At 42.1% G+C, this 25,355-nt stretch overlaps 1 protein-coding gene across 5 annotated transcripts in view; it reads right to left on the bottom strand.

Moving 5' to 3' along the window:
• The window catches only part of snx13 (sorting nexin 13), a 207,771-nt gene that overhangs the window by 154,984 nt on the left and 27,432 nt on the right, over positions 1-25,355 (bottom strand). For 4 of the 5 annotated variants that reach the window (XM_063043762.1, XM_063043758.1, XM_063043759.1 and 1 more), the window contains one exon: positions 17,510-17,622. The exons of the other annotated variant lie outside the window; for it this stretch is intronic. In XM_063043762.1, the coding sequence (XP_062899832.1) occupies positions 17,510-17,622 (113 nt within the window). Of the gene's footprint in view, positions 1-17,509; positions 17,623-25,355 lie in introns of those variants that run through there. 5 annotated transcript variants of the gene reach the window in all.

Here is a 25,355-nt window from a genome sequence, read left to right as displayed (position 1 = left end):
CTTCCTCACTTGTAAACTCCAGTCCGTTTGGATTGGCAACATCTCCACCACAACCTCAATCAGCACAGGTGCATCACAAGGCTATGCTCTTATCCCCCTGCTCTACACTTACAGCTGTGTGGCTAAACACAGCTCCAATGCCATTTACAAGTTTGCTGACAACACCACTGTCGTAGGCCGAATCAAAGGTGGTGACATATCAGCACATAGGAGGGAGACTGAAAATCTGGCTGAGTGGTGCCACAACAACAACCTCTTACTCAATGTCAGCAAGACCAAGCAACTATAAATTCCTCAGCCTTATTTTAGTAGGCCTGCCCTGCCCCAAGCAATTATGTAAATGCAATTATGAAGAAAGCATGGCAGCACCTCTACTCCCTGAGGAGTTTGCAAAGATTCAACATGACATCTAAAACTTTGACAAACTTCTATAGATGTGTGGTAGAGAGAATATCAACTGCTGTGTCACAGCCTGGCATGGAAACACCAATGCCTTTGAATGGAAAATCCTACAGAAAGTAGTGGATTCTGTCCAGTCCATCACAAGTAAAACCCTCCCCACCACTCAGCACATCTACACGGACTGTAATTGCAGGAAAGCAGCATCCATAATCAGGGATTCCCACCACCCAGAACATGCTCTCCTCTCATTGTTCCCATCAGGAAAGTGGTACAGGAGCCTAAGACTCACACCACCAGGCTCAGAAGCAGTTACTACCCCTTCAACCATCAGTTTCTTGAACCAAAGGGTTGCTCCATCACTAAAATGTACCCAATCTGTGGACCCACTTTCAAGGGTTCATCTCATTTTCTCAATATTTATTGCTTATTTATTTATAAATATTATTCCTTTCTTTTTGTAACCATATAACAATTACAGCCCAGAAACAGGCCATCTCGGCCCTTCTAGTCCGTGCCGAATGCTTACTCTCACCTAGTCCCATCTACCTGCACTCAGCCCATAACCCTCCATTCCTTTCCTGTCCATATAGCTATCCAATTTTTTTTTCAATGACAAAATCGAACCTGCCTCTGCCACTTCTATTGGAAGCTCGTTCCACACAGCTACCACTCTGAGTAAAGAAGTTCCCCCTCGTGTTACTTCTAAACTTTTGCCCCTTAACTCTCAACTCATGTCCTCTTGTTTGAATCTCCCCTACTCTCAATGGAAAAAGTGTATCCACGTCAACTCTATCTATCCCCCTCATAATTTTAAATACCTCTATCAAGTCCCCCCTCAGCCTTCTATGCTCCAAAGAATAAAGACCCAACTTGTTCAACCTTTCTCTGTAAATTAGGTGCTGGAACCCAGGTAACATTCTAGTAAAACCCCCTCTGTACTCTCTCTATTTTGTTGACATCTTTCCTATAATCCGGTGACCAGAACTGCACACAATACTCCAAATTTGGCTTCACTAATGCCTTGTACAATTTTAACATTACATCCCAACTCCTATACTCAATGTTCTGGCTTATAAAGGCCAGCACACCAAAAGCTTTCTTCACCAGCCTATCCACATGAGATTCCACCTCCAGGGGACTATGCAGCATTATTCCTGGAACATTGCATAGTTTTTTTTTTCCCCTCTTTAGCACACTGGGTTTTATGCCTAGTTGGTGCTGTCTTTCATTGATTCTATAATGGTATTGGATTTATTGAATATGCCTGCAAGAAAATGAATTTCAGGGTTATACATGGTGACATGCATGTACTTTGATAATAAATTTACTTGGAGCTACCTGCAAAAGCTTCCCCACCATTCCCCCCACCCAATCAACTTTTGAAGGTTCCTATCCAAGATCAAAATTAGCCTAGCTTCAATTTAGGACAAACTTGTACACAATTCCTATCCTTTCCCCTAACAACTAATAGAAATAAGGTTACTGGTCCCGAGGTACTCCCAGACTAATCCTTTAGTTACTTGACCTACCTCAATTTCCACATCAAATGTGTCAAATATTGCCTCTTCTTTACTTTATACTTTATTGTCGCCAAACAATTGATACTAGAACATACAATCATCACAACGATATTTGATTCTGCGCTTCCCACTCCCTGGATTACAAATCGATAGTAAATATTAAAAATTTAAATTATAAAATCATAAATAGAAAATAGAAAAATGGAAAGTAAGGTAGTGCAAAAAAACCAAGAGGCAGGTCCGGATATTTGGAGGGTACAGCCCAGATCTGGGTCAGGATCCATTCAGCAGTCTTATCACAGTTGGAAAGAAGCTGTCTCCAAATCTGGACGTACGAGTCTTCAAGCTCCTGAGCCTTCTCCCAGAGGGAAGAGGGACAAAAAGTGTGTTGGCTGGGTGGGTCGTGTCCTTGATTATCCTGGCAGCACTGCTCCGACAGCGTGCGGTGTAAAGTGAGTCCAAGGATGGAAGATTGGTTTGTGTGATGTGCTGCGCCGTGTTCACAATCTTCTACCGGTCTTGGACAGGACAACTTCCCTCTTCATAATACTTGACAATTTTTTCCTGAATGCACTTAAATTCCTCCCCATCCAAACCCTTAATGCAATGGTAGCCCTTGTCTAAATACAAGTTAAAGTCCACTTCTACTGCAACCCTACTATTTTCACAGCTACAGTGATTCGCCTACATATTTGCTCCTCTGACAGCAGGAGGCCTTAAGTACAATGCCTTCTGTAATCACCCCTTTTCTTTCACAGTTCCCCCATACAACTTCACTGGACACTAAATAGAACATACGACAGAACAACACAGGAAGAAACCCTTCAATCCATGATATTGTGCCAAACTAATCAAGTTAATATCACCCAATTAAACCAATTTCTTCTGCACATGGTCCATATCCCTCCATTCATTTCATATTCATGTGCCTACTGAGGAGACTCTTAAATACATGCCGTAATGCTCTCCCTAATTAAAATCGTAACCCCACCCCCACTTTCTCTTAACTCATCCCATATTCATCCTGTGGCATCTGTACCCTCAAATATTGAGCTGCAAGTCCTGTCCTTCCTTCAGCCAGAGTTCTGCTATGGCTACAATATCTCAATCTCATCTACCTATTGATGCCGTGTGTTCATCTGCCTTGCCTGTCAGATCACCTGCATTGAAATAAATGCAACTTAATCTTTTTCCCTTGCCCCCTGCGATGCTCCAAACAGACCTGTTTACTGAATTTGCCTTGACCTTCTCACTATTGTTTTGGATCCCATCTCCCTACCACAATAGCAGCTCAGACATCAGAATGTTGTTTACTGACGACATCACATTATTCAATCATCCCATTCAAACTCTTCATCAAGCTTAAAAACTGGGGTCTCTGTACCTCCTACTGCAACTAGATACACAAGTTCCACACTGGTAGGCCTCAATGAGGATCATTAACAACATCTCCTTACTTGTCATCAACTCAGATGAACGACAAGCCTGTATACTGAGCTCTCTACTCTCGACTTACATGAACGTGTAGCTAAGCACAGCTCCAATGCTTTATAAATTCACCAATGACACCAATGTTATTAGGCAAACAAGAGTGAGACTGAACATCCGGATGAGTGCTGCGGCAACAGCAAACTCTCACTCAACAGCAGTAAAACTAAGAAAAGTTGGTTGTCGACTTCAGGAAAGGGAAGGGCAATCACGCACCAGTCTACACTGGATAAATCAGCAGTGGAGTCAGCAGCTTTAAATTCCTGAGTATTAATATATAGGATGACCTATCCTGGGCTTAAGTCTATATATGCAGCGACATCAAGGTGTGCCAGTATTTTTACTTTCTTAGGAGGTTAAGGAAATTCAGCTTATCCCGGAAAACTGGCAAATCTACAGATGCACTATTGAAAGTATTCCGACTGGTTACTTTATAGTCCTGTACAGCAAAGGAAATGCACAGGAATGCAATAAACCACAGAGAGTTATAGACTTGGTCCAAACATTACAGGTATATCATAAACACAAGAAATTCTGTAGCTGCTGGAAATCCAGAGCAACACACACAAAATGCAGGAGCAGCTCACCAGGTCAGGCAGCATCTATGGAAGTGAATAAACAGTCCTTCCAGGTGAGGCAACACTTCATTTGCAAATCTGCTGGGGCTGTTCGTTTACATCTGGTGTGGCCTCCTCTGCATTGGTGATAGCCGTTGGAAATTGGGGCTGCTTCATCGAGTACCTCTGCTTCATCTGCCAAAAGCAGAACTTCCATTTTCGGTCTGACATGTCAGTCCACTGCCTCCTCTTATGCCAAGATGTGGCCACTCTCAGAGTGGAAGAGCAACACCTTATATTCCCTCTAGGTAGCCTCCAACCTGATGGCATGAATATAGCTTTCTTCTTCCGATAAGAGAAAAAATTTCCCTCCCCCTCCCCTCTTCTTCTATTCCCCATTCTGGCCTCTTACCTCTTCTCACTTGCTTATCACCTCCACCCGTGTCCTCACCTCCTTCCTTCTCCCCTATGGTTCAGTCTCCTCTCCGATTAGATTCCTTCCTTTCCAGGCCTTTACCTTTCCCACCCACCTGGCTTCATCTAACACTTTCCAGCTATCCTCCACCCGACCCCTGCCCCACTTTTTTATTCTGGCGTCTTCCTTCTTCCTTTCTAGTCCTGAAGAAGGGTCTCAGTCCGAAACGTCAACTGTTTATTCATTTCTATAGATGCTATCTGACCTACCGAGTTTCTCCAGTATTTTGTGTGTGTTACATTACATCCACATCCTTCTTGTACCTGCGCAAACATGAACTTGTGCACATGATAATAAACTCAACTTTGACTTTTAAAAACCCTCTGAAGTAACTATCAAATCTTTTCAGCAAGATCAGTCCCTTCCAGTTCAGTTGCAAGCAGTCCATCTTGTACAAGACATATCTGTCCCAGAAAAGATCGCAATGGTCCAGAAGTATCAATCCCAGGCTTCTGTAGCAGCTCCTGAGTCATGCATTCATCTACCCTATTTTCCTTTACCAAGTCAGACTCAGATTTAATATCACCAGCATATGTCATGAAATTTGTTAACTTTCTGGCAGCAGTACAATGAAATACATGATATATAAATATAGAGGGGGAAAAATAAGTTACATTAAGTATATGCCTAAGTACAAAATAACAAAAAAAGTAGTGAAGTACGTTCATGGGTTCAATGTCTATTTAGAAATCGGAGAGGGGAAAAAGCTGTTCCTGAATCGCTGAGTGTGTGCCTTCAGGGCTCTGTAGCTCCTTCCCGCCATACTCATTAGCATGTGGCAATGGCTAAAACAATCAAAGGCAGCAATTCAGGGTTCTGCTTTTTAACTTCCTGCCTAACTCACTATATTCACTCAGCAGAACCTCATCTTTTTTCCCATGCATACCACTGGTACCAATTTTCACTATGACTTCTGCCTGCTTACTCTACACCTTGGGAATGTTCTGAAATGGCTCAGAGTTGCTTGACCTGGCACTCAGGAGGCAATGTGTCATCCTGATATTTCATTTGCAGCCACAGAACCCACTTTGTTCCCTCTAAATATGGAGCCTACTGCCACAACAGCTGCCTCCAACCTCTCCTACTGTGCATCAGAGCTAGTCACAGTACCACTGATCTGGCTGCGGCTCCCATTTGTAAGGCTATTCCCCCCCTCCCCCCCGCCACAAAGTATCCAAAATGATATATTATTAGTGAAAGAAATAGCCACAGGCAAGTCCCGCACGGTCACTCAGCTGCCTGTCACCGGCCTCTCTGATGTAACCACCCCACTATGGTAATCTCCGCATGACAAATGTTCGAGTCCAACTGTAGTGCATGCTGCTGAATGCGGTCCACTAAAAACTGCAGCTGGACATACTTCCCAGAGGTAAAGTCACCAGGGACAGTGATAGCCTCTGATCTCTCACATCAGACAAGAGAGGCATACAACTGCCCTAGAGGTTATTTTAACTACAATAAAACTAAAGAGAGATCGTCAAAAGACTTGCCTTTATCTTTCCTTACCAACTGGTCAACCTCTTCACCAAAAGTACTGCTCCACAATTGCCCATACTAGCTAATTTAATGTCAAAAGCATACTAAAACTTTATTTCTCTTCAAGGGTCTCATTCTCATGTTGTATTTTTGAAGCACACCTTTCAAAAACAGATACCATTTTTCTTATATTAATCAAAATGTGAAAAATGATAAAGAACTTACATTGAACTGATTTTTTAAAAATCCTCAACTAGAATACTGCATTCTATTCTGGTCACTGCAATGCAGGAAGAAAGGTTCGAGATAGATGGTACAGGAATGAGACTGGTGAATAAATTGCACCTGGGATTATTCTCCATGAAGCAAATACCATGAAGCAATTTAATAATGTTTTCTAAATAATTCCAGTCATTTCAGTTGAAAAATCAACTACCAGAGGAGTAAAATGTAATGGGATTGCAAAAGAACCAGGGGCAACTTATGGAAAAAAAAACTTTCACACAAATAGTCAGGATCTGGAATTGACTGTCTTAATGCATCAGCTTCAAGTTTATCATCACTATCTGCTAAGAAATTAAATCCATTGTTTTGTGGCAGCAGTAGAGTGCAAAGAAATAAAATAACTATAAATTACAAGATAAATAAATAGTGCTAAAAGTAATGACGTAGTGTTTATAGATTGTGCAGAAATCTGACAAAAAAGAGGAAGAAACTAGTTGTGGTTAATTGAGTATGGGCCTTCCAGCTCCTGTACCTCCTTCATGATGGTAGTAATGAAAAGACGGCATGCCCGAGACATTGAGGTGGATGAAGATTAAATCGTAAATTTCAAGAAGAATGTATAAACATACGCACAAGATAATAAAATGAGGTAATTATATCACCAACCTCATCAACTCCGGGGATTTCCCATCCACTGTCACCAAACTCTTAATTCCCTTACCCTACACCTCTTGTTTCTACCTCGTAACCCAAGATCCACAGGTACACCCTTTGTTTGTGCCTGCTCCTGCCCCACTGAACTTGTGTCTGCATACCTCCTCCGTTTTGTCTCCTTTGGTTCAGTCCCTTCCTACCTACATACTGTACATCCTTGACACTTCCTACGCGATTAATCTTTTCAATGACTAAGTTCCCTGGCCCTGATTGTCTCATTTTCACTGTGGATGTCCAGTCCTTGTACACTTCTACCACCCATCAGGAAGGCTTTAAAGCTCTCAGCTTCTTTCTAGACAACAAACCCAAAGAGTTCCCCTTCACCACCATTCTCCTCCATCTGGCAAAACTGGTCCTCACCCTTAATTTCTCCTTTGGCTCCTCCCAATTCCTTCAAACCAAAGGTGTAGCCATGAGCATTCTCGTGCAACAGTCTATGCACACCTGCATCACTCCCTAACCCTTCCTACACTACATCAACAACTACATTAGTGCTGCTTCCTGCACCCGTGCTGTGCTTGTCAATTTCAGCAACTTTGCCTCCAACTTCCACCCTGCTCTCAAATTTATTTGGTCCATTTCCGACACCTCCCTCTCCTTACTCAATCTCTCTACCTTGATCTCTGGACACAGCTTATCTACTGATATCTATTATAAACCCACAGACTCTCAGCTACCTGGACTATACCTCTTCCAACCCTGTCACTTGTAAAAAAAAAAAAAAAAAATGCCATTCTCTTCTCTCAGTTCCTCCATCTCTGCTGCTTCTGCTCACAGGATGAAGCTTTCCATTCCAGAAAAGCTGAGATTTCCTCCTTCATCAAAGAAAAGGACTTCCCTTCCTCCACCATCAACACTGCCCTCAGCCACGTTGTTTCCATTTCGCACACATCTGCCCTCACCCCATCCTCCCGCAGACATACCAGAGATAGGGTTTTTACTGTCCCAACATCCCCTACATCTAGCACATAATTCTCCGCAATTTCCGCTGTCTCCAGTGGGATCCCACCACCAAGCACATCTTTCCCTCCACCACCTACTTTCTACAGGGATCGCTTGCCACATGATTCCCTTGTCTACTCATCGCTCCCCACCGATCTCCTTCCTGGTACTTATCCTTGCAAGCAGAACAAGTGCCACACCTGCCCCTACACCTCATCCCTCATTACTATTCAATGCCCCAAGCAGCCCTGCCAGGTGAGGCGACACCTCACTTGCAAGTCTGTTGGGATCATGTACTGTACCCGGTGATCGTGGTGTGGCCCCTTGTATAGGTGAAACCTGATGTAGATGGGGAGATCGCTTTGTTGCTCTGTCTGCCACAAAAAGCCGAATTTCCCAGTGACCACCCATTTCAACTGTACTTCCTATCCCATTCCGACATGTCAGTCCATGGCCTGCTCTATTGCCTTGATGAGGCTAGACTCAGACTGGAGGAGCAACAAATTATATTCCATCTGAGTAGCCTCCAACCTGATGGCACGAACATCAATTTCTCGGTTCCAGTAACTGCCTCCCCACTTCCTCCCCTTCACCATTCTTCATTCCCGTTTCTCTCTCACACCTTATGTCCTGACCCACCCATCACTTCCCTCTGGTGCTCCTCCTCCTTGCCTTTCTTCCCTGGACTTCTGTCTTCTCCCATCAGATTCCCCCTTCTCCAGCCTTTTATTTCTTTTACCAATTATCCAACTCTTTACTTCACCCTCTCCCAGTTTCACCTATCACCTGCCACCTCTCCCCACTCCTTGGTCTGACTCCAACCCCTTCCTTTCCAGTCCTGAAGAAGGGTCTCAGCCCAAAACATCGACTGATTACTATTGAAGATGACTGGACATAGAACATAGAATAGTACAGCACATTACAGGCCCTTCAGCCCACAATGTTGTGCCAACCCTCAAACCCTGCCTCCCATATAACCCCACACCTTAAATTCCTCCATATACCTGTCTGGTAGTCTTTTAAACTTCACGAGTCTATCTGCCTCCACCGACTCAAGCAGTGCATTCCATGCACCAAAGACTCTGAGTAAAAACCTTCCTCTAATATCCCCCTTGAACTTCCCACCCCTTACCTTAAAGCAATGTCCTCTTGTATTGAGCAGTGGTGCCCTGGGGAAGAGGCGCTGGCTATCCACTCTATCCATTCCTCTTACCTCTATCATGTCTCTTCTCATCCTCCTTCTCTCCAAAGAGTAAAGCCCTGGCTCCCTTAATCTCTGATCATAATCCATACTCTCTAAACCAGGCAACATCCTGGTAAATCTCCTCTGTACCCTTTCCAATGCTTCCACATCCTTCCTATAGTGAGGCAACCAGAACTGGACACAGTACTCCAAGTGTGGCCAAACCAGAGTTTTATAGAGCTGCATCATTACATTGCGACTCTTAAACTCTATCCCTCGACTTATGAAAGCTAACACCCCATAAGCTTTCTTAACTACCCTATCTACCTGTGAGGCAACTTTCAGGGATCTGTGGACATGTACGCCCAGATCCCTCTGTTCCTCCACGGTACCAAGTATTTTGCCATTTACTTTGTACTCTGCCTTGGAGTTTGTCCTTCCAAAGTGTACCACCTCACACTTCTCCGGGTTGAACTCCACCTGCCACTTCTCAGCCCACTTCTGCATCCTATCAATGTCTCTCTGCAATCTTCGACAATCCTCTACACTACCTACACCACCACCAACCTTTGTGTCATCTACAAACTTGCCAACCCACCCTTCTACCCCCTCATCCAGGTCGTTAATAAAAATCACGAAAAGTAGAGGTCCCAGAACAGATCCTTGTGGGACACCACTAGTCACAATCCTCCAATCTGAATGTACTCCCTCCACCACGACCCTCTGCCTTCTGCAGGCAAGCCAATTCTGAATCCACCTGGCCAAACTTCCCTGGATCCCATGCCTTCTGACTTTCTGAATAAGCCTACCATGTGGAACCTTGTCAAATGCCTTACTAAAATCCATACAGATCACATCCACTGCACTACCCTCATCTATATGCCTGGTCACCACCTCAAAGAACTCTATCAGGCTTGTTAGACATGATCTACCCTTCACAAAGCCATGCTGACAGTCCCCGATCAGACCATGATTCTCTAAATGCCCAGAGATCCTACCTCTAAGAATCTTTTCCAACAGCTTTCCCACCACAGACGTAAGGCTCACTGGTCTATAATTACCCGGACTATCCTTACTACCTTTTTTGAACAAGGGGACAACATTCGCCTCCCTCCAATCCTCCGGTACCATTCCCGTGGACAACAAGGACATAAAGATCCTAGCCAGAGGGTCAGCAATCTCTTCCCTCGCCTCATGGAGCAGCCTGGGGAATATATCGTCAGGTCCCAGGGACTTATCCGTCCTAATGTATTTTAACAACTCCAACACCTCCTCTCCCTTAATATCAACATGCTCCAGAACATCAACCTCACTCATATTGTCCTCACCAACATCAAGTTCCCTCTCATTGGTGAATACCGAAGAGAAGTATTCAGTGAGGACCTCGTTCACTTCCACAGCCTCCAGGCAGATCTTCCCACCTTTATCTCGAATCGGTCCTACCTTCACTCCTGTCATCCTTTTGTTCTTCACATAATTGAAGAATGCCTTGGGGTTTTCCTTTACCCTACTCGCCAAGGCCTTCTCATGCCCCCTTCTTGCTCTTCTCAGCCCTTTCTTAAGCTCCTTTCTTGCTTCCCTATATTCCTCAATAGACCCATCTGATCCTTGCTTCCTAAACTTCATGTATGCTGCCTTCTTCCACCTGACTAGATTTTCCACCTCACTTGTCACCCATGGTTCCTTCACCCTACCATTCTTTATCTTCCTCACCGGGACTGCTGAGATACTCCAGCATTTTGGGTGTGTTGCACGTGAGAATTAAGAAGAGTTATGTTTAAAGAACTGGAGGTGGGAATTACTGGATTGCTTGAGGACAACCCGTATTGATTTTATGGACACTTTGATGATGTCATGATTCTTTGACCTAGATTTCAATGGAACTTGCATGAGGATCGCTCATCCTAAGTATCCATCAAGTGCAGAAGTCTCAGACTCAGTTATTATAATCAATGAATGCTTCAGCTTGTGTTTCACAAATGCTTCTTCCCACTCTTAATTTAATCTCATCAACATATTCCAGAAGGGGTGACAAAGGTAAGAAACAAGTTGAAATAAGTTCTGGATTGTATGCCAATTATGTGGCACCACAAAGTTCATAGGAATGATCATATTCTCACAGCCTTTTCACTGCAGTCATGAAACAGTGGATGCAAAATATCCCATGGAGTAGATCCACAGACACCAATGCAAAGTTCAACAGAAGGCAACTTTTAGAAAATGATGTTGGAACTTGTTTGAAATTTGAGGCTGAAGGCAGTTTTTAATAATTCAGTTCTAACTTGGAAAAAAAAATACTACAAATACTTAAAATCAGAAAAAAAAACAGAAAATACTGGGCAGGTCAAGAAACTGACACAAACTCAAATAATGTTTCAAAATTAATAATTTTTCATTAGACTGATTTTACTATCAGAAAACAAAAAATTATTACAGAACATTCCACATCAATGAATTCACCTTTTCAATCCAAATTGATATCTAAGCATTAATCTGTGCTTTTCTGCACTATAAATTTAACCAGTTATGTGCTCTACACTGTAAGCCTACATGGATTTATCTAATAGTTAAACTATTGTCAATAAATATTCTGATCAAGAATCACTGACCTGAAATCTTAATACAAAAACAAAAATACTTAGCAGGTCAAACCACATCTGTGGGAAGAAAGTCAACATTTTACATTGGAGACACTTTTTCAGAACTGGGTCATCAGCCATGTTTTCCATCCGAAAATGGTGACTTATTTTGTTAAGATCAACTCAGGGAACTAGGCACTGCATTCTTCCTTGAACTTAAGTACATAACAAATGAAAACTTTGCCTATAGAAATTAGTTATCACTATTACAACTGTTAATCACTTTAATGTCGGTTTCACTGCACAGCAATGCAGATGTTATATTTGCACATACTATCAAATGCAGTTGCTATCCAAAAGGATGTTCAATACATTCTTCATGATTTCCCACATTTTCAGTTCAAGCATCTACCTGTTATGACACCCTGGATCCTGGCAGCAAATAAAATTATTACACTACAAGCAGCTCCCTGCCAATTTCAATACAGGTGTCACCCACTTTTCGAACGCTCGCTTTAAGACACCTCGCTGTTACGAAAGGCCTACATTAGTTACCTGATTTCACTAACAGAAGGTGTTTTCACTGTTATGAAAAAAGGCAGCGCGCGCCCCGAGCAGCCAAGCTCCTCCCCCAGAACTACATTCTAGCCGGCAGTGCTTAAACACGTGCCTGTGAGCATCTGTGCTTCATGTGGATTTATTTTGAGCATCCGTTAGCAAGATGAGTTCTAAGGTATCGGAAAAGTCTAAAAGAGCTCATAAGGGTGTTACACTTAGCATAAAACTGGACATAATTAAGCGTTTCAATCGTGATGAACGAATCAAGGACAAAGTGAGTTTGGCTTGTGGAAGTTGATGAAGATGATGTTCAAGAGGTTTTGGCATCCCATGACCAAGAACTGATAGATGAAGAGCTGATGCAATTGGAAGAGGAAGGAATAACAATCGAAACCGAATGCAGTAGCAAACAGACCAAAAGTGAAGTCGTCCAGGAACTGAACGTGAAGCAAATGCGTGAGATTTTCACTGCAATTGACAACAATGATTGCAGAAAAGTACAACTTTAATTTTGGAAGGGTACGTAGGTTTAGGACATATTTGCAGGACGGTTTGAGTGCTTACAAAGAACTGTATGATAGAAAAACGTGTGAGGCTAAGCAGTCAAGCATACTGTCGTTTTTCAAGCCTTCCACATCAGCCACAGTAGACAACGAACCTCGACCTTTGACATGGAGGCAGGCAGGCATAGAAGAAGATGACCTGCCTGCCCTGATGGAAACAGACGACAATGAGATGACACCCCAGTGTCCCACCACCTCAACCTCCAATGACTTGGCCTATACACCATCAGTGTGCTCGCTGTCTTCCTGATTAAATTGATAGTACACTGTACATACATTATTTCTACTTTATATAGGCTGTGTATTTTTGTGTGTTATTTGGTATGATTTGGCATCTTCATAGCTTAAAGGTTACTGGAGAGAGCCTTCCTGCCGAGAGCGCTTGCGCCGAGTGTTTCTGCCAAGAGCGCTTGCGTGAAATTTTCACTGCGTGGACAATGCTTCAATGATTGCAGCAAAGTATTTCTACTTTATATAGGCTGTGTATTTATCATATTATTCCTGCTTTTATTATATATACTGTTATTTTAGGTTTTATGTATTATTTGGCATGATTTTGTAGGTTATCTTTTGTGTCTGGGATGCTCAAAATTTTTTCCCATATTAATAAATGGTAATTGCTTATTCACCTTACGACATTCCCGCTTACGAACCGTTTCATAGGAATGCTCTACCTTCGGATAGCGGGGAAAACCTGTATCACACTCTACATTTTATAACAGTATTACAAAAGATACACATTATTGCAGATCAGTCAGATTAAGCTTCCACAAGACTATTAAAAATGGAAAGAGATGGATTTTGGAACTGAGAAGGCAGATGTCTGTAGGACAAAAGCTGACACATATAGTGTCTCAAAAAAGTACTTAGCCCCATTCACATAAATGAGCATTCCAACAAGGGATTTTGATCAACTTCACTGAGAATTTTTATTTGTGAATCACGTGCTCCTCCCCCACCCCACAGAGGAGCCCAAAAACAGGGAAAGTTGTAAAGCATGGAAAAACTGATAAGTTCAAAAACTGGAATGTCAGCAGTTCAAAAGTATTCAACCCTCTTCGTTCAGTACAGAGTTTAAGCACCTCTTGCAGCCAATACAGCCTTTTTAGAACATAGAACAGTACAGCACAGTACAGGCCCTTCGGCCCACAATATTGTGCCGACCCTTAAACCCTACCTCCCATATAACACTCCCACCTTAAATTCCTCCATATACCTGTCTAGTAGTCTCTTAAATTTCACTAGTGTATCTGCCTCCACCACTGACTCAGGCAGTGCACTCCACACACCAACCACTCTCTAAGTGAAAAACCTTCCTCTAGTATCCCCCTTGAACTTCCCACCCCTTACCTTAAAGCCGTGTCATCTTGTACTGAGCAGTGGTGACCTGGGGAAGAGGCACTGGCTGTCCAATCTATCTATTCCTCTTAATATCTTGTATACCTCTATCATGTCTCCTCTCATCCTCCTCCTCTCCAAAGAGTAAAGCCCGAGCTCCCTTAATCTCGGAATCTTTTTGGGCAAGTCATTATTAGCTTTGCATGATGTGGTGGAGCAAGATTTGCCCATTTCTCTTTGCAAAATTGTTCAAGTGTGCCAAATTAGTTAGGGACTGGCTGTGGACAGCAATCTTGAGGTCTTGCCAGAGATGTTCGATCGGGTTAAGGTCAGGACTCTGACTGGTCCACTCAAGGACATCAATTTTCTTCATTTGAAGCCATTCCATGGTTGCTTGGGTTGTTGTCCTGCTGAAAGACAAATTTCCTCTCCAGATTAAGCTTTCTGGCATGGGCCAGCAGCGTTTTATCTAGGATCTCTCTATATTTAGAAGCATTCATCTTCCCATCACTACTGACCAGATTTACAGCCCTTGCTGCTGAAAAACATCCCAGAGCATAATGCTACCACCAAACTTTACAGAACGGATGCTGTTACCCGGCCAATGCACAGTATGAGATTTACGCCACACGTGCTGCTCAGTGTTGACGCCAAAACATTCCACTTTTGTCTCATCTGACCAGACAACCTTCTTCCACATCTTTACAACTAAGCAATGCTCTGCAAAGTCCTTATGGGCAAGGATATGCTTTTTTTTAAAAAAAGCAACATGTGTGGCATAAATCTAAAAGCTGATTTATACTTGTGCATACTAGCTTACGCCGTAGCCTATGCAAGTGGGCTACGCCATTGTCAGCATTTATACTTGTGCGCTGATGTGTCTGCGTCACTCTGCAATTCACCACCAAAACGCTAGTTGGCAGTGGGATTTCTATTCCACTGTGTTGAGTTTCTTGGTGTTGAAACTCAACACCAAGAAACTCAAACTTCGAACAATGGCAACTGAAACTGAAGGAGGGCGAATTTTCTGTATTTGCCCGGCCACTGAGAGACATGGACGAGGAAATGCATTTCAAATATTTTCAGATGTCAGTAGGTAGATTTGACGATTTGGTTCATCGTCTCCAACCATTTATTTTGCATCAGTGTACGCACAGAGACTGGCAATCACCATTCGAGTTTTAGCTTCAAGTGGAAGTCAACAGGCTGTAGCAGCTAGCTGCAAACTGGCATCAAGCACAGGGTCCTCCATAATTTCGAAGGTCTGTAAAGCTTTATGGAAAGCACTGCAGCCAGAGTTCCTTCCCTGCCCTTCAGTCGTCCAATGGGAAGCTACTGCAGCGTCGGTGGAAGTGCGATGCTACCAAGCAGACCAATCACAGTTGTTGCGGTCTGCGTCACCGCGATGCATAGTTACATTTTTGGGGAGGTGCACGTCAGGCTACGGCGTAGGGTACGGTGTAGGGTCCACAGCTACGCCGTACTTAACGGTGTTGATTTGACACACAAGTATAAATTGGCCTTAATACTGTGCATCAACCAGGTAATGCCATCCCTACTGTAAAGTATGGAGGTGGTAGCATCATGCTGTAGTGGTAGCATCATGTTATGGGGATACTTTTATGTGCAAGGACTGGAAATCTGGTCAGGATTGATGGGAAGATAAATGCTGCTAAATACAGAAAGATCTTGGATAAAAACATGCTAGCCTCTGCCGGAAAGCCTGAACTAGAGAGGAAGTTGGTCTTTCAGCAGGACAATGACTCAAACAAAACACACTGAGAGAAGAACCAAGGAGTGACTTCAAATGAAGAAAATTAATATCCTTGAGTGTTCCAGTATCCTGACTTTAACACGACTGAACTTCTCTGCTAAAACCTCAAGATAGCTGTCCACCACCAGACCCCAATTAACCTGACACAGCTTGAGCAATTTTGAAAGGAGGAATGGGCAAATCTTGCTCCATCACTGTGTACAAAGCTAAGAGAGACTTATCCAAACAGACTACTGGCTGTAATAGCTAAAAGGGGTGGCTTAACAAGTACTGAGGGAGTAAATACTTTGGAACTGCTGACATTTCAGCTTTTGAATTTTTAGTTTCTCGTGCATTACAATCTTCTGTCTTCTTTTGGACTCTACTGTGAAAAAAGGAGCATGTGATACAAAAGTACAAATTCTCAGTTAAACTGAGTGAAATCCCTCGTTGTAATACGCATTTATGTGAACAAATGGTTGGGGCTGAATCTTTTTACAGGGCATTGTGAATAGGTGAAGGAAGTCAGTGCAAGTCATGGAAGTGAGTTAACATTGGAAGCTGTGAGGATCAGCATGTTCTTTATCAATCTTATGGCTGTAGGCACCACTGACAAAAAATGCATTTATTACCAATTCCTGGAATCCCCAAATGAATCAGTTGCTAGGCAACTTCAAAATTAAGGATTAAAGTACACAGGCCTGGGACCAAAATTATAATTTACAGCCTTTGCATTATCAGTTCTAAAGGAACAAGTAAACAGCTAAATCCAGAATAATCTGAGCAACCACAGTCAGAAAAGGAAACAAAGTTTGCGCAACAAGGGCAATGTGGTTCAAGAGAGATTATTTGGAAGGAGGTTAAAGGTTGTCATTTTTCCTGGAATAATGGGCAACAGAACAATGCAATGGATGTTACAGTGAATTGGACTGAATTGTTTGGAAAGAAAAAGTATCATGCACGTTTTAAATGTTCAAAGTAAAAATCAATAATTCATAACTTGAGAAAATAGTTATTTCCAGAGGTAAGATAATGCTGATTGTTGACCTCTGTTCTGGAATAAAAGGGTAACCTGGCTGAGGATAGGAAAGTAGTATTTAATGTGATTCATGTGGTTAGTATTAACTGAGCTAGCTATGCAGGATATAGCAGTCTATTCAAATTAAACAGTACATGCCAGTGTTTATGCACCACACATGGCTCTCCTCAATCTTCAGATGTGACTAGAAAAAGAACATTCAACAATTTATGAATTTAGGCCTAAATGAACAGGCAAAAGGGAACATGAACGAAAATTAAGAATCCTGGGCAAGTTTTTCTTTCGAAAAAAAAATACCACCCAGGCCAGGGAGCTATTTTGAGAAAATTTCAGTAAATTGAAAGACTGATAATTAACTAAGATGGTAAGTGATCAACAGTACATTAAAACACTTTGCATAAGCTAGAAACTACTTATTTTAAAAAATTTATTTTTGTTCCATTTACAAGTGTCCAAGCTCACCAGTAGGCTTGGAAATCTAATTTAACATTTTCAACATTATACAGGTTTTATGAAAACAGATACACAACTGGGCAAAACAGCAAATTGGACTTCAAAATTTATGCTATTAAACATTTAAAGTATTAAAGAATGTAATTATTATGCAAACTAACATACAGAATATTACATTTATAGTTTATCTCCTGGATGATGCAAGATTAACATGCTTCTTAAAAAGATAAAAAAATATACTCACCCACCCACAAAGCACAGGATATAAAACGCAAAGTAAAATATAGCAAAAGGTCCAAAAGTGACTAGAAAAAGAACGACACCAAGGCATCCCCATCCCCATATGGAAACATCAGCCTGAAACAACAAAAATAAACTGTAAGCAAGAATGTAGTGCAGATGTGAACTCAAAAACCATTAGTTAAATATGTTCGATGATTTAAAAACTGAATTTGTAGGTTAAATGAGATAATGGGAAATCACAATCTAATTCACAACATGAAACCAATAAAAATCAAAATTTCACCAAACGTAAGTTTAACATTTCAGACAGCATTTTCTTAATAACTGACACTACATATGGAACCTACTATAAATGAGAAAGAACAAATTCTTAACCACTTTTTTTCCCAACAGGTAGAACCAAGACAACTCAACTAAATTTTTGACACTCCCAACTTGAAATGCACATGATGCCTGGTTAGGAGCTTGCAGACAAAATATTTTTTTCTAATCAACAAGTTCTGGCACCAGATCTGAAACATACTTGCCCTAACCGACTGAAATCCGAAACTGGTCTTCCCATATTATTTCAAAAATTCCCTGGCTATTTTTCAGGCACCTTCAATTCTTACATATACAAAAAAACTAAATTCCATATTGGCCTATTTTTCTACTAAACAAAAATGCATTTCTGCATTATTAATTGGTAAGGGCAAGATTGACAATTTGGGTATTGAAATGCTTTGCTTTACACCGATTACACACCAACTAAACTCACAGCAAATAACAACATTTTTCAGCCCACAGCCACAAATTTATTTACTAGAATTAGAAGCACACAGAAGTAAATATAACAAGATGCTAACAGCAACAATCAGCACTTTTAAAAGCCCAATTCCCACAAATACATTTTGAAAATGTCATAACTGGAAAAGCCAGCCATCCAATTCTAAGAGATTTAACTCTGCCCTCGTATTCCAAAAACCTAACATTTTACAGAATACAAACCAACAATTAAGTCTCTTACAGAGAATAGGTGAGAAATGCACTTGAAACTAATGAACATTCAATACTTGCACGTTCACTCTGAAATTACAAGTATTTTGAATGCAAAATCAGATTAAAGCTAACGAAGACCATGAATGAAATTGCTTTCAATCTACCAGCAATGTAAATAGTTCCTTAACTTTTGAAATCAAGGCTATAAGAAGTTTTTTTTTGTGTGTTAATTGGGATAACCTAACTCCACTTCAGTCTGCAGGCACCTTCTCAAGGTTGAGTTGAGTTGACTGCAATGCTCCAAAGTATGGCCAGTTCCCCTCTACTGACTCAATTCTACTTCAGTTACACTCAATTCTTCCAAATCAGATGTTTAGCAAAAGGAAAAGTACTGTAGGTCCATGTTGTGCAAAGTGCTTTGTTGGATATGTGAAATAGCTCTAGTTTCAATCCTAGTCTGACCAATCCATGTTTTTTCTGGTTCAATCTCTGACTGTAACAGTGCCACTTCCAATCAACAAAACAAACCCAAAAAGGTTTTATCACCTCTTTTCCCTTTTTCCACTCTGCTCTCACTTTAACTCAGTCCATCTGAGTTTGTACCAACTTCATACAAACCTCAGGATAGGGATTAATGATCACTACCCACTACAAAACCACAAATTCCCAGTTTCATTGAAAATATTTCCCCTAAAACAGGGATTCCCAATCTGGCAGCCACAGACCTCTTGCTTAATGGAATCATAGTCATAGTCATACTTTATTGATCCTGGGGGAAATTGGTTTTTGTTACAGTTGCAACATAAATAATAAATAGTCATATAATCATGAATAGTTAAATAGTAATATGTAAATTATGAAATAAGTCCAGGACCAGCCTATCGGCACAGGGTGTCTGACCCTCCAAGGGAGGAGTTGTAAAGTTTGATGGCCACAGGCAGGAATGACATCCTATGACGCTCTGTGCTGCATCTTGGAGGAATGAGTCTCTGGCTGAATGTACTCCTGTGCCCACTCAGTACATTATGCAGTGGATGGGAGACATTGACCAAGATGGCATGCAACTTAGACAGCATCCTCTTTTCAGACACCACCGAGAGAGAGTCCAGTTCCATCCCCACAACATCACTGGCCTTACGAATGAGATTGTTGATTCTGTTGGTGTCTGCTACCCTCAGCCTGCTGCCCCAGCACACAACAGCAAACATGATAGCACTGGCCACCACAGACTCGTAGAACATCCTCAGCATCGTCCGGCAGATGTTGAAGGACCTCAGTCTCCTCAGGAAGTAGAGACGGCTCTGACCTTCTTGTAGACAGCCTCAGTGTTCTTTGACCAGTCCAGTTTATTGTCAATTCGTATCCCCAGGTATCTGTAATCCTCCACCATGTCCACACTGACCCCCTGGATGGAAACAGGGGTCACCTGTACCTTAGCTCTCCTCAGGTCTACCACCAGCTCCTTAGTCTTTTTCACATTAAGCTGCAGATAATTCTGCTCACACCATGTGACAAAGTTTCCTACTGTAGCCCTGTACTCAACCTCATCTCCCTTGCTGATGCATCCAACCATGGCAGCGTCATCAGAAAACTTCTGAAGATGACAAGACTCTGTGCAGTAGTTGAAGTCCGAGGTGTAAATGGTGAAGAGAAAGGGAGACAAGACAGTCCCCTGTGGAGCCCCAGTGCTGCTGATCACTCTGTCGGACACACAGTATTGCAAGCACACGTACTGTGGTCTGCCAGTCAGATAATCAAGAATCCATGACACCAGGGGAGCATCCACTTGCATCGCTATCAGCTTCTCCCCCAGCAGAGCAGGGCGGATGGTGTTGAACGCACTGGAGAAGTCAAAAATTATGGAATTAGTCCATAAAAAAGTTAGGAACCCTTGTGCTAAGGTCTTTGGTGTCCTAATCATCAAAAATGTTCCGAGAATGCCAACTTCCACACCTATAGGCCCATTACTTTCCTTACCACTAAATTTTTCCCAAACCCAATGGACAAGAAGTTCAATCTCACTGACTTATTTCCTGAACTTCTACTATTGCTCCCTCTTTTCCATCCAGAACAAGGATATGATTACCTTATTCTCATCTTCTTCAATCTTCAAATTTGGAAAGTATCGACTTACTCAATTTCTAATACTTCCAACACATCAGCACTTAGAACCTTGCTCTCCTCTTTCATGTCAGCATTAATTCCCTTCACAATTGGGTGAATTGGAAAGGTCAGGTACATGCCCAATCGAGACAGCAGGATCCAGGCCCCAGATCGTACCGAAGTAACTGAACTTGATGCTTGGACGGCAATTTAGGCACCAGGCTAGATTGAAAAGGTCAGGGTGTCAGGGCCCCAAGGCAAGGGACGAGCCAGTTCAGCTCCCTGCTCCGCTCTGAACTAAGGATCTGGGGACAGGCTCTCTTATGTACTTCAATTCAGAATGCTATTTGCTTGTGGTTATTGTTTGCATAATTTGTTTTTTGTACACAGGGTTGTCTGTACACAAGGTGTTTGGGGTCTTGTTTGTTTTTTTAAAATGGGTTCTTTTGGGTTTCTTTGTTTCATGGCAGCCTGCTAGGAAACAAATCTCAAGGTTGTATAATATATACATACTTTTTGAGTGTAAATGTACTTTGAAAGCTCCAATCTATTGTTTCTAAATCTTCGTTTCCATTTAACTACAGGAATTGAACATGCACTCTTTTTGCATTTTCCCCTCTTATTGTCCAGGGCCCAAAATACTCCTCCCAGGTGAAGCAGGAATTTACTTGTATTACTTTCATTCAGTGCCAGAAAACCAAAATCAGATTGTATTTTCAGTGCAGCAAACACCGTTGGAGTAACTAATTAAACCTATATTTCCTTAATTGCTGTCCAGCCCTTTTAAGAGCTTTCCTGCACAATCTAGAAACTGACTGAAAAGTGCATCTTCCTTTCATGTCTTGAGAGAACTTAAACTGTGTGGATGTACGAATTCCTGCAAGCAAGGGATCAGGCGTCTGTTCACTTGCATCTTTCCCAACACACACACACCCCCACCTCCTCAAACAGAGCAAGCCTTATTGTCCTATAATAGAAGATATTTGCTTATTTTGTTAAGTTAATTGATAAACATTATTTTTACCAATATCAAAATGGAGCCGGCTTGTGCAAACATAAACAAATGCTGGGAAAATATAGGTTTATTTCCCCAGTTAAAATGTATCCCACTATGAACGTGATCCAAATGAACCATTCACTCAGATTTGATGTGTAAAGTGTTTGATCAACTGGAATATAATTGAGAAGTTATCTTCAAAAACAGCAGACATTCACATCAGACAGAAAATGAAGAGCCATGGCAATGCTTTCTCAAGCTAGAGGGGAAAGTAGTGATCAAAGCAGAAGCTGCAATTCCTATGGTTTCACAACACCGATATCTTGTCATACAAGTAAAAAGTCTCCAGAAGAGTTATGTAGTCAGTAGAGAGAACAGATCATTCATGAGCGTAAGGGGCTGGAGTCAAGGATATCAACAACTACTCAATGAGAATTTCTCTTTTGTGTTCACGGTAGTTGAGATGCTCATCAATATATGCGCTCCTAGCCATTGTTGCTCACAGCTACAATAGCTATGGTGGTAACTGTTACATAAAGATTACTTCATAAATGAAGGTATTTCACATCAGAAAGGAATTTGCTCCCCCCCCCCCATTTACTAGACATTTTATTTGCCAGTTCAATTCTTCTTCAATTCTCTAGTCACATCTGTCTTTGTTCTCCTATATAGTGTTGTGGCGTGGATGAGATCACCGGAGAGACAAGAGTTACTGGTAGATACCAAGCAGCTTCTTTATTCGACAGATCAAGGTACAGCAGGCATCATACGGACGGAGACGCTTTCGGTGGAAAGGTCTGCTAGCCCAATGTGGGCTCAATATTTATTTGCTAAACACAAAGGGCAGTCCCTATTTACAAAGTATAGCCAATGCATAGACAATGCTTTCTTTTGAAGCTACATACAAAACATCACACCTTCTGACTTCATCCTTTCCTCCTGACGCCCGCGTGCCTGGGTTGGTACTCACAGCCTTGAAGAATGCAAGTTAAATCCACAATACATTTATTTGGTACTTTACATGCTAATATAGAGGACAATTCATATTTATAAAGTATAGATAATATTGTCTTCGAAACTACAGCATCTGATCAAACTGTGGCATCAGCAGTGTCTGGTATTCACAGCTTTTAGGAAATGCATTGTTATGAACTCAATCCACAGTACTTTGTCAAACAGAAGACTGGTGGCCAAGCCATCTAAGTGTAAATGAATCATCTACCCAAAAACTCACTCTAGCAATAGAAACATATACAAATAGATAACCTACAGCACAATACAGGCCCTTCAGCCCACAAAGCTGTGCCGAACATGTCCTTTCCTTAGAAATTACCCAGGGTTACCCATAGCCCTCTATTTTTTAAGCTCCATATGGTTTCAAAGATGAATGCACTTAACGACTAACATAGCACATAACCTGAAATTGTTTAATTCAGAAAGTCTTCAAACATCTCTTACTTGCATCTTCAAAAATATATATTTATTACTTTCACAAAGACCCCAACTGAATTCAACCCATTCATTTTAACTCCCTTTACCCCCAAAACATCCATCATTAAGGACTTTCAATATCTAGTACGTGTCCTCTTCTCATTACTACCAAAGTGGTACAGAAACCTGAAGACCCATACTCTATAATTTAGCAATAGTTTTGACCCTCCAGCAAATTTTTGAAATAGTCCATGAACATTACCTTGTTATTTCTTTCATTTTGTACTATTTTTGTCTTGCACTATATGTTACCACAAAAACAACAATTTTCACGTCAGTGACAATAACCTCTGGTTCTGACTTAAAACTTGTTCGATCTCTAGCTTCTCCTAATTCTGAAGGAAGGTCTTCAACCGAAAACATCAGTTTTGTTTGCCTCTCCATAGATCAGGGGTTCCCAACCTGGGTCCACAGACCCCTCAGCTCATGGTAGGGGTCCATAACATAAAAAAAAATGTTGGGAAGCCCCTGCCATAGATGCTGCCTGACGTGTTGAGTGCTTCCAGTATTTTGTCTCTTTATTTTAGAAATTCACTATCTACAGTTTTTAAAAACTCTCCTGTAGTTTCTGTTAAGGATTATAAAAAACCTTTCCATTTCAATCGCATTTGTAAATATCTGCTGGAATTTCGTTTATTTTCCCTTTGATATATGCTGCCTGACCTCCTGAGTTCCTCCAGCATTTTGTTTTGCTCAAGATTTTCAGCATCAGCAGAATCTCGTGCTTCCACATCTGTGAATGCTTTGATTACTCTTTAATACATAAAAGCAGGAAACATTTCTTTTTTTGCTCTAAGAGTACGTGGCTATTTGTCTCTTTAACCCTAAAATATATACTTGAAGATTTCTTTCACTACCATATTCAAAGAAAATGTGTTTCCATGCTCCCACTGTCCTATCCCCTCAAGTCCCTTCTAACTGCTCTACCAATTAGTTCAAATCCATGTCGCATACTTTAGCAAAGGAAAATGTCCTTCATACAAACTCTAATAAGACCTCTCAAGTCTGTACACCTCAAGATTATCCTAAACCTCCCTCACTCAAAGGAAAATCTCAGCATTTCTCTTAGCTTCGGTACAATGTCTAGTCAATGCTGGGATGCATCTGTCCTGCACCTTTGGAGTTGCCCCCAGAAACTCCAGCCATTGCAGTTCTGCCATCATCCCTACTCGTGTCTCCTTCCAGTCATCTTTGACCAGTTCTTCCCCCATGTTTCTCTAATTCCCTTTACTCCACTGTCAAACTGATACATCAGACTATCTTCTCCTCCTCAAACTGCAGGGTACATTCTATCGTGTTATGATTATTACCTCCTAATAACAGGAATTCTGCAGATGCTGGAAATTCAAGCAATACACATCAAAGTTGCTGGTGAACGCAGCAGGCCAAGCAGCATCTGTAGGAAGAGGTGCAGTCGACGTTTCAGGCCGAGACCCTTCGTCAGGACTAACTGAAGGAAGAGTGAGTAAGGGATTTGAAAGTTGGAGGGGGAGGGGGAGATCCAAAATGATAGGAGAAGACAGGAGGGGGAGGGATAGAGCCAAGAGCTGGACAGGTGATAGGCAAAAGGGGATACGAGAGGATCATGGGACAGGAGGTCCGGGACGAAAGACAAGGGGGGGCGGGACCAAGAGGATGGGCAAGAGGTATATTCAGAGGGAGAAAAAGGAGAGTGAGAGAAAGAATGTGTGCATAAAAATAAGTAACAGATGGGGTACGAGGGGGAGGTGGGGCCTAGTGGAAGTTAGAGAAGTCAATGTTCATGCCATCAGGTTGGAGGCTACCCAGACGGAATACAAGGTGTTGTTCCTCCAACCTGAGTGTGGCTTCATCTTTACAGTAGAGGAGGCCGTGGATAGACATGTCAGAATGGGAATGGGATGTGGAATTAAAATGTGTGGCCACTGGGAGATCCTGCTTTCTCTGGCGGACAGAGCGCAGATGTTCAGCAAAGTGGTCTCCCAGTCTCCGTCAGGTCTCGCCAATATATAAAAGGCCACATCGGGAGCACCGGACGCAGTACATCACCCCAGTCGACTCACAGGTGAAGTGCTGCCTCACCTGGAAGGACTGTTTGGGGCCCTGAATGGTGATAAGGGAGGAAGTGTAAGGGCATGTGTAGCACTTGTTCTGCTTACACGGATAAGTGCCAGGAGGGAGATCAGTGGGGAGGGATGGGGGGGACGAATGGACAAGGGAGTTGTGTAGGGAGCGATCCCTGCGGAATGCAGAGAGAGGCGGGGAGGGAAAGATGTGCTTAGTGGTGGGATCCCGTTGG

Source organism: Mobula hypostoma, chromosome 3 (assembly GCF_963921235.1).
Source record: "Mobula hypostoma chromosome 3, sMobHyp1.1, whole genome shotgun sequence".
Taxonomy (NCBI): domain Eukaryota; kingdom Metazoa; phylum Chordata; class Chondrichthyes; order Myliobatiformes; family Myliobatidae; genus Mobula; species Mobula hypostoma.
This window is presented reverse-complemented; position numbering and strand designations above follow the sequence as displayed.